This window comes from Polypterus senegalus, unplaced genomic scaffold, assembly GCF_016835505.1.
Source record: "Polypterus senegalus isolate Bchr_013 unplaced genomic scaffold, ASM1683550v1 scaffold_4570, whole genome shotgun sequence".
Taxonomy (NCBI): Eukaryota; Metazoa; Chordata; class Cladistia; order Polypteriformes; family Polypteridae; genus Polypterus; species Polypterus senegalus.
The window spans coordinates 4,705-15,107 of NW_024377119.1; the positions used below are offsets into that span (position 1 = coordinate 4,705).

Below are 10,403 nucleotides of genomic sequence, written 5' to 3' on the forward strand. Positions count from 1 at the left end.
ATATGGCGGCTGACAGTGGCATCATACCACCGAAATAAGTAATGCATACATTGGTTTCGGTTAGCGCAGGGAAGCCACCTACCAAATTTCGTGAAGATGGGGTCAGCCTTCTACCTACACGGTAAGTTGGAGAATTAGTGACGTTGGAAAGTTCAATATGGCGGCCAACAGTGGCATCATACCATCGAAATAAGTACGTACATCGGTTTCGGTTAGAGCAGGGAAGCCGCCTACCAAATTTCGTGAAGATGGGGCCATAAATAAGAAAGTTCAACATGGCAGACATTGTCGACCGTTATCGACCGTTATGTCCATTATGTGTAGAATTTCTAAATGAAACCTGCTTAACTTTTGTAAGTAAGCAGTAAGGAACGAGCCTGCCAAATTTCAGCCTTCTACCTACACGAGAAGTTGAAGAATTAGTGACATTGGAAAGTTCAATATGGCGGCTGACAGTGGCGTCATACCACCGAAATAAGTACGCACATTGGTTTCGGTTAGTGCAGGGAAGCCGCCTACCAAATTTCGTGAAGATGGGGTCAGCCTTCTACCTACACGGGAAGTTGGAGAATTAGTGACTTGGAAAGTTCAATAGGGCGGCCGACAGTGGCGTCATACCATCGAAATAAATACGTACATCGGTTTCGGTTAGCGCAGTTGAAGCCGCCTACCAAATTTCATGAAGATGGGGCCATAAATAAGAAAGTTCAACATGGTGGACATTGTCGAACCTGCTTAACTTTTGTAAGTAAGCTGTAAGGAATAAGCCTGCCAAATTTCAGCCTTCTACCTACACAGGAAGTTGGAGAATTAGTGATGAGTGAGTGAGTGAGTGAGTGAGTGAGTGAGTGAGTGAGTGAGTGAGTGAGTGAATGAGGGCTTTGCCTTTTATTAGTATAGATAAAATATATTACCAAGTAGGCTGGTAGAGAGTTGTACTTTAATAACCTTCAAATCTCAACTCAGTGCCGTTTTAGAGACATTTAGAGAATGGGATTGGGAGTTTTTTGGACTGAATGATCTGATCTTTAAGAATTGTTTGGTTGCTCTAATGTTCTAATAATTTTGGTAGACTCCGATCCTGTCACATAATTTTACATTTTAAAAATTCCCTACAATGTATGTCTTCTTTGTTAGCCAAGCAAAGAAATTTGCTTTTATGTAGTCTAAAAACATTGTTCTAAATATACTTTAATACTTACAGTATGGAGTAATTGTTTTAACATGTCTACATTTGTAAAAGGCTCCAGGTCTCAAAATGCATCTGAACTGGGGGAGTTTGTCCATCTTATCCACTAGCCTAGCAGATGCCCTTGTGTCTTGAAAGGTGCCCTGTTGTATTCCTGTGTTCCTGTTGTCTTTCAGTGGTCGACTGTACCCAGCCTGATGACATTGCCAAGCGGCAGGTCAGTGTTCACTACTACTGTTTACCAGTCTGTGGTGCAGTACAGCTGTAACACTCCTTTCTACGTGATGGAAGGCCCTGGAGATGGTAAGAGACTGCGACTAACATTACTAAGGGTAAAGCTGTTAAAACTGATGTGCAGTGCCAATTCTTAGAGAACATGAATGTAAGAACATTTCCATTTTCCGAGCTAAACTTACCTTCAGTAGTAAACGTGAGCACTTGTTGACAGTGTCTAGTAAAAGTATAGCATGACATAATAGTACAGCAAACCAAATTAATATATAGAGGGAGAGCTAAAGCATTTGTGACATCATACAATGTAGTTCCTTTTTAGAAATATTCAGTATCTTCAAATAGGGTAGCACAGTGGTATGCCATACTGTGATTCTACAGGGTGGGCCATTTATATGGATACACCTTAATAAAATGGGAATGGTTGGTGATATTAACTTCCTGTTTGTGGCACATTAGTATATGTGAGGGGGGAAACTTTTCAAGATGGGTGGTGACCATGGTGGCCATTTGGAAGTCGGCCATTTTGGATCCAACTTTTGTTTTTTCAATAGGAAGAGGGTCATGTGACACATCAAACATATTGGGAATTTCACAACAAAAACAATGGTGTGCTTGGTTTTAACCTAACTTTATTCTTTCATGAATTATTTACAAGTTTCTGACCACTTATAAAATGTGTTCAATGTGCTGCCCATTGTGTTGGATTGTCAATGCAACCCTCTTCTCCCACTCTTCACACACTGATAGCAACACCGCAGGAGAAATGCTAGCACAGGCTTCCAGTACCCGTAGTTTCAGGTGCTGCACATCTCATATCTTCACAGCATAGACAATTGCCTTCAGATGACCCCGAAGATAAAAGTCTAAGGGGGTCAGATCGGGAGACCTTGGGGCCATTCAACTGGCCCACGACGACCAATCCACTTTCCAGAAAACTGTTCATCTAGGAATGCTCGGACCTGACACCCATAATGTGGTGGTGCACCATCTTGCTGGAAAAACTCAGGTAACGTGCCAGCTTCAGTGCATAAAGAGGGAAACACATCATCATGTAGCAATTTCATATCCAGTGGCCTTGAGGTTTCCATTGATGAAGAATGGCCCCACTATCTTTGTACCCCATATACCATACCATCAATGTTTTTTGTTCCAACAGTCTTGGAGGGATCTATCCAATGTGGGTTAGTGTCAGACCAATAGCGGTGGTTTTGTTTGTTAACTTCACCATTCACATAAAAGTTTGCCTCATCACTGAACAAAACCTTCTGCGTAAACTGAGGGTCCTGTACCAATTTTTGTTTTGCCCATTCTGCAAATTCAATGTGCCAATCTGGGTCATCCTCGTTGAGATGCTGCAGTAGCTGGAGTTTGTAAGGGTGCCATTTGTGAGTAGCTAATATCCGCCAAAGGGATGTTCGACTAATGCCACTCTCCAGTGACATGCGGCGAGTGCTACGCTGTGGGCTCTTGCTGAATGAAGCTAGGACAGCAACTGATGTTTCTTCATTAGTGACAGTTTTCATGCGTCCACATTTTGGCAAATCCAACACTAAACCAGTTTCACGAAACTTAGCAAGCAGTTTGCTAACTGTAGCATGGAAGATGGGTGGTCTCGTAGGGTGTCTTGCATTGAAATCTGCTGCAATGACCCAGTTACTGCGTTCACCAGACATAAACACAATTTCTAACCTCTGCGACATGTCAATGGCTGTAAACAAAGAGAAACTTGTAAATAACTCATGAAAGAATAAAGTTACGTTAAAACCAAGCACACCATTGTTTTTCTTGTGAAATTCCCAATAAGTTTGATGTGTCACATGACCCTCTTCCTATTGAAAAAACAAATGTTGGATCCAAAATGGCCGACTTCCAAATGGCCACCATGGTCACCACCCATCTTGAAAAGTTTCCCCCCTCACCTATACTAATGTGCCACAAACAGGAAGTTAATTTCAACAACCATTCCCATTTTATTAAGGTGTATCCATATAAATGGCCCACCCTGTACATCCCTTTAACTCAGTTAAACATAACTAAATAAAAATAATTTTGTCTATAACACTTTCATCATTGTTATCTATCTAAAGCTTTTAACATGGACGTATGTAGAAGGGTCCCCCAAAATATAGTAAACACTTTAATGAAGCCTTGAAGTGTGCAGATAACCACATTTTCCTGTTTTAATGGCAGAGTACTGACAGTTAATGGCTGGATATCACCTCACGCTCTGACCTCCAAGGGTAACAGCCCACTTCTTTTTGCAATTTTGCATGCATTTTATCTCAGTCGAAGCCCCCAATTTTTTCGATACAATATACAAGTATCAGCAAATTCGAAAATCCATGGTGGGAAAATTCTTTGGCAAAAATAATGTGCTATTTATAATGTACCACAAGAAGGAACAAGAAGCCAACAACACAGGGCATAAAATCTGTTATTTGTTTCCACTTCAAGTACTGACTTTAATGGAAATCAAAGGATTGGTGGAGAGGAATCCAATTGGAGGAGATGGGAACCAAACCCTGAGCAGGTTGCAATAAATGTGAATTGCTATTATATTCTTTATTTCACAAAATAAATAAATAAAGTGACTTCTTAAGAGTTTGCCCTAGGTGGCAGTGCAAACTGCTTGATTCTGCTATTGCCTATTATGTAGAGTAATTTGGCAGACGTGTTTTGGGGCCCTTAACAGTTGATGTGGTAACCTAAACCTCTGTCACTGTCCCACAGTTCTTGCTTCATGATTCTTACTGCTTTTACGTCTCTAATAATAACTCCATCTTAATGAACTGTTCAAGCATCATACAGGAAGCACACTGAGCCTACAAAAAACTTGCAATCTGAATGTCATCTTTCTGCCCAATAAGAAAAATAACAAAATTCAAAACTCTTTCTCTTCTTTTTCCACAGGAAAGTATACCTGTGATGCTGATGGTTACTGGAAAAATGTCAATGGCCACAAAGTACTTCCAGTGTGCATTCCTTGTGAGTACGGCATATGCATATCCTAATGAGGAATGACAATAATAGACGGAATTGCAAATCTCATCCTTCTCTAACTGATAATTAGGATTTGCTCCTTTAGGCTCTATTAGACATAACAAGTTGTCACAATGCTTAAATATGACACCTCACCTTTTTTATATTTAGAGTTTTAGACTTTTAGTGCTTAACTGTAGAGCCTCCTTTACATTGCCATGTTGGTTTGCTCACACATCACAAAGATTCTTGACTTTATACTATTGAAATACTAGGGGGCTTCAACCCCTGCTCACTTCGCTCGCCAACCCCCCAGCCTGTGCTATGCGCCAGACGCCACGCTCTCTGTCGCCACGCTATGTGGATTTTACTTTCACCAAACAACAAATCTTTTAATTCTCGCGAATACACCTCTTCAAATCTCTTGGCCCGAAGTCTCGTCTCGGGTGACTTGAAATTATCTCATATAGAAATCCAAGAAAACTTCTTTGTCCGTGTTTTTCAGATTAATTTCATGTAAAGTGCGATACTTTTGGATGTATGGATTTGTATCCATTATTGGCTGTAGAATTTTCTAATACATCTGATCTTATAAGTCTTTCGATTCTTTGTTGCATCGCTTCTCCGTGATCATAATTATAAACCTGACTGAATTGTGTTTTCTTTGAAATTAAACTTGTAGCAGCTTTAATTGTTGCAGGACCACAGATTCTCATAGCGTTTGGTCCTGAATTGTGTAAATCTACGTTCTGAGCATTGATTGATGCGAACGCAAACAGATTATTGTAGATTCAGTTTTGTGGATTTCACTTTCACCAAATAACAAATCTTTTATGTCTCGTGAATATGCCTCTTCATTGGGAAGAAACGCTACTTCTACCTGATGGCAACACAAATTAGATGATCTACAATTCTCCGACTTAAACTTTAAAGCCAAACATTATGTCATATCACCTATGTCTATATATTCGATGTCTTTTCGCTGTTCTATTATATTACCGATTAATAATTTCTGTTTGTTTGCACCAATGTTTTTTTGAACCTCTTTACGACATTCTGCTTTGTCATCTACTCTTTGTCTTTTATTTCTGGCCCCGGGCATGGTTAAATCTCTTGGCATAAAGTCTGCGGGACTTGAAATTATCTCTCTGAAAAAGTCACGTCTCGTCCCAGGCTAAAAAGTCACGTCTCATCCCAGGATTTTTTTACATAATAGAGAGATACCAGTAAACCCCCGATTCTGTAAAGAATCGCAAATCCAAGAATGGCAATCACTTTCTGTTCCTTTCGATCTGTGGAGGGATGAAAAATCATGGAGGGTGGGAGCGTCCTGGGAAAGTTTTCATTTAATTAAATAAATATATTTGTACTAAAATTAACCAATTTATTAAAACTAAAATTGAAATTTAATTGTTATATCATTTAAGTCCAAAATGTCTTTGAGTTGCTGCACTCATAAGTAAAAAAAATATTGGAGTGCAAAGAAGTAAACTGGAAACAAAAAATTCATAAAATGGTAAATTCAGAAATAGTTAATGAAATATTTCCTTATAAACAACATTTTTGGTAAAGATGGTTTCTTGTCCTTGAATCAGCTCTGCCTGGTATGGAGTACTTAAAACCTTCACTTTAACATCACACGAACACCGTGCCCATGTCCAAATACAGGCTCAGATAGGTAAATCCCTACTTTGTCCATCGTTTGTCCTTAGAGTTTCCTCTGATATTCTTTGTGATGAACAATTGTGCAAGCCTTCCAAATGCTTCTCTTGTCGTTCTGTTGTCTCTTTTGCACGCCTATCCGATACCTGAGCTCTTTCTTTTTGGAGCCGTGCCTCTTTTGCTTCTGGTGTTTTAGAAGCGCATTGTACGTGGATTCGTTCATTGTTTTTAACCATGCGGGCTCATTTTTGTATTTCCAATCGTTGAGCTCTTTCTTTTTGCAGCCGTGACTCCTTTGCTTCTGGTGTTTCAGAAGCGTGTTGCAGGCGCCTTCGTTCATTATTTTTATCCATGCGGTCTCGTTTTTGTTTTTCTAGGGCTGTGTCGTTAGCTAGAAGTCATTTGCTGTTAGGAATCATAATTGAACTTACTTTTAACAGTGAATTACGCTAATGTGATTCAAATAAGCCACACTGACTGCTGGCACAGTGGATTAGAGCACACTGACTGCTGGCACTGTGTAGTGGAGTACTGCTGGCACTGTTGAGACACACTGACTGCTGCCACGGTGTAGGGGAGTAGCTGCTGGCACTGTGGAGTGGAGAACACTGACTGCTGGCACTGTGGAGTAGCTGACTGCTGGCACTGTCAGTAGTCACTACTACCTCAAGTTTAAATATGTCACCATGGCAACTTGTTTGCATGCACGCTTTACCTCAAGTTTACTTTACAGGTTGTGTTGTGTTGTTTGGGTACCACCTACTGACACTGGGAAGCCGCTGGGTTTGACTCTGGGGCGCTGAGGCGCTGTGCATGTGCACTTTCAGTGCCACCTAGTTCCCTGATGGTGACAGTGGCAGATCCCGGCTTGGAGATCTACATTACTAAATGAAGGTTGTATATGCGGTGGTGTGCGCGTTTGCGTTCGGGCGGTGGTTGTATTGTGCACGGTTTGCTTCTGGCCTCTGGCATCCTTGCATATATACAACCTTCCTTTAGTAACATATAGATGTTAATTGAGCATGATGGGTTGGTGACCCATCCAGGAATGATTCCAGGATTGTGCCTTAATCCATCTCCACATTACCCTCTAATGAAAAAAACTGCAGAGAATGAATGGCTGGAAGAATGGTCAGCCTTTACCACAGACTACTGCACAATGAAAGACGAGGTACATTGGTTGCTTCATACATCAAAGATGATGTGCTTTCTCAGATCTCACAAATAGGCAATCCATCTGCTATACATTTTTCTTTTGGCTACATGCGTTTGTGTTGGAATCACTCGTTCATTAGCATATTTATAGTAGTTTGGGTTTGCTTTTTATTTGTGATTTTGATTAAAATTGCTTAATGAAGTCTCTTTGATGAGAATATGCCTGTTGAAAGAAGGCATCTTTATGAGTCTCAACGTAACATTTCTGTATTGCTGAGCACAGACTAATCTCTTCTCATTACCTACGTTGTATATAGACAACCCTGTTGTGTTAAATTAATTGTGACCTTATTCTTTACGTCTTTGTACTCTTTTCCTAGCTTGTGGCCAGCCAATGAGTGGGAAGCTTGCTCGGATTATAGGAGGCACTAAGGCAGAAAAGAATGAACTTCCATGGCAAGTGCTAGTGATGGTGGGGCCTGATTTCAAAGGAGGTGCAGCTCTTCACGATTACTGGGTCCTGACAGCTGCACACGTGCTACAGGATTATGGAGATGTGTCCAATGTTCAAGTGAAAATGGGTTTAATTAACAGATTTGATGATACTGATGCAGTAATAAGAAGTGCAGAAAAAATATTCATTCATGAAAAATACAAAGGTGATAATGTTAATTATGACCATGACATTGCTATGATCAGACTGAAAAGTAGTGTACCAATGTCAGAAAGCACCATGCCTATCTGCTTGCCAGGAAAGCAGGAAAGATTTTTTCTCAAGGCTGAAGATATGGGACTAGTGTCTGGCTGGGGAGTGACACGCAAATCAGGATTAGGTAGAGGTTCTAATTCTCTCCACTATGTGGAATTACCAGTAGTGGATTTTGAAAAATGCAAGGAAGCTTATAAAGGCAAGGTGTCCGCTGACAAAGAACCGCTCATCATCACTGAGAACATGGTATGTGCAGGGCTGCCACAAGGAGGGAAGGATTCTTGTTCAGGAGATAGTGGAGGGCCTTTTGTTTTCTATGATGAGGAAGACAAGAAATGGTTTATCGGTGGCATTGTCTCCTGGGGATTAGAATGCGCCAAAGCTGGCCAATATGGCTTGTACACTAAAGTCACCAACTACCTCTCATGGATTGATGATATCATTTCCAAAAATAAGTGAAGTAACAGATCAGTCTTTGAGATAAAAAATACAGTGACATTTTGATTCAAGAATTACATGTTGACTAATGTTGAACAAGAAGTATACCTTTTATTCTATAATCACCTTTTTCTTTCTGAACTGACTGTAGTAACAATGGAGGTATAATGACAGACAAATCAAATGCTTGTTTTTAATGTTTAACAACAAATAAAAAGATATTTATACATATTCTGCCTTTTCCTTTCTCAAGTGAGCCATAAACATTATAGCCTGGCCTTTGGGCAGCAGTGTAGTGCAGTTAACACCATCATTCATTGAGCGTCCATACTCTGAAGGGCCCCACATCCTGTTAGTTCTTTACTTGTGCAATTTCAATGTAGGCCTTTGGAAGAAGGGCCCTCAAACTCAACAGATAATTAGAGCCTTTGGTGGACTATGAAAAGCATGTTGTCCAGCACTGCTGGGGAATATTACTTTTAAAAGAAATTACACAAAAAAGTAAATACATATGTTATACCAGTAACGGCGCACTGCATGAGAACGTGCAGTGAATACACTTGACTTGAGCATTCATAGTTTTCACACTCTTTCGCCTTAGGCAATGGGTGGGCATTCATTTGCTCAGAGATTGATGCTCTTGCTGCTTCCTCAGCAGCTCTTCTTTCTCCACCCTAGCGCGCTTCTTCTCTTCTTTCGTCTGCATCATTCCATGTTAAAACTGATTTAGTCAGTGTTTGTGTTGCAATTATTTAGTATGTTTTCTTTCATTTTTCACTTAAGCTGGCACTTAAGTCTTCAATCTGCCTCAAGAATGATTTAAGATATGAAGAGGTAGGAAAGTGATGGCGAAGGTGGTAGGGATGAGAATGACGCTTAATGCGATGCTGCCCTCTGCCGAGTCGATTCTACAATAAAATAAAATAGAAATAAAAAGAGGAATAAACTTGGCGGTCAATTGTCACCTGAAAGCGGATAGTAGACGCCGTAGTATATGTGTACTAAATTTTAGATCAATAGGTTAAACGGTTTTGAGCTACACTGTAAAAAATGTCAGTAAATTTAACGGTACAAATACTGTAAATGGTGAAGGTAAAAGACCTTTTCTGAAAAAAAGGAAAGTTACCTTATGTTCTACTGAAAATTACATGTATATCTTAAACAATAAATTTCATTATTTTTTTACAGCCAAGTTCTGTAAAATCAATATTTTTCTACCTTCAAACTACCGTTTATTGATGCATTACAGTTATATTGAAAAAAATCTGTTAATTTTACAGTATAAGACTGTTAAATAACAAAGGTAAACAACTGTAAAATGTAAAACGGTAAATCACTGTTTCAGTAAAACCGGTTACGATATTTGCATAAGGACATGCCCCTTTTCACAATATTGTTCCTGGTGCACGCATACCTTTGAATAGTAGGGAAAAAAACGTAACCTAAGTTAGCAGACTTACTTTTCCCCACGTGCTGAAGGTTTTTTGAGGTTATGGAAGCTGATTTATGGTGGGTTGTATTCGATAAGTAGGACACCATACACCACAAAAGAAAACTTTACTTCCCCACCAGACAAGCGTGCGTAACTTACTTAAACATTGAATTGTTCTCAATGTGTATAATTAAATCTATCTATCTATCTATCTATCTATCTATCTATCTATCTATCTATCTATCTATCTATCTATCTATCTATCTATTGTCTGCGTAGCATGGGAGGCAGCTAAAGGGCTTGAGTGAAGGCAGTTGGAGGCATGCCGGGTGTGGCAGAGTGCACTGACTCTTTTTCTCCCTTGCCTGTAGACCATCCCCGGGGGATTTCACCTGGATCTCCTGACATCACTTCCGGGACTGAGCCAATGGAAGTCGGCCACACCAGCTCCAGTCCCTCTGATGTCACCTCCGGCACCGAGCCAATGGTGGAAGACCACGTGCCAGACCCATATGACCTCACTTCCTGTCTCCCCCTTTAAAACCTGCCCCTTTTCCTTTGTTTCCTCAGTCTTGTTTTGGACTCGGTTGTGCACTTCAGTGCTC

The 10,403-nt window shown here is 40.2% G+C and overlaps 1 protein-coding gene across 1 annotated transcript; it reads left to right on the plus strand.

The window, feature by feature from the left end:
- Positions 1-1,365: 1,365 nt before the first annotated feature.
- LOC120519248 (mannan-binding lectin serine protease 2-like) lies at positions 1,366-8,597 on the plus strand (the record flags this gene model as incomplete). Its single annotated transcript, XM_039742396.1, has 3 exons — positions 1,366-1,492; positions 4,334-4,408; positions 7,600-8,597. Coding segments are annotated over 3 exons (990 nt in total), but the record flags the coding sequence as incomplete, so codon positions are not given.
- Positions 8,598-10,403: the final 1,806 nt, after the last annotated feature.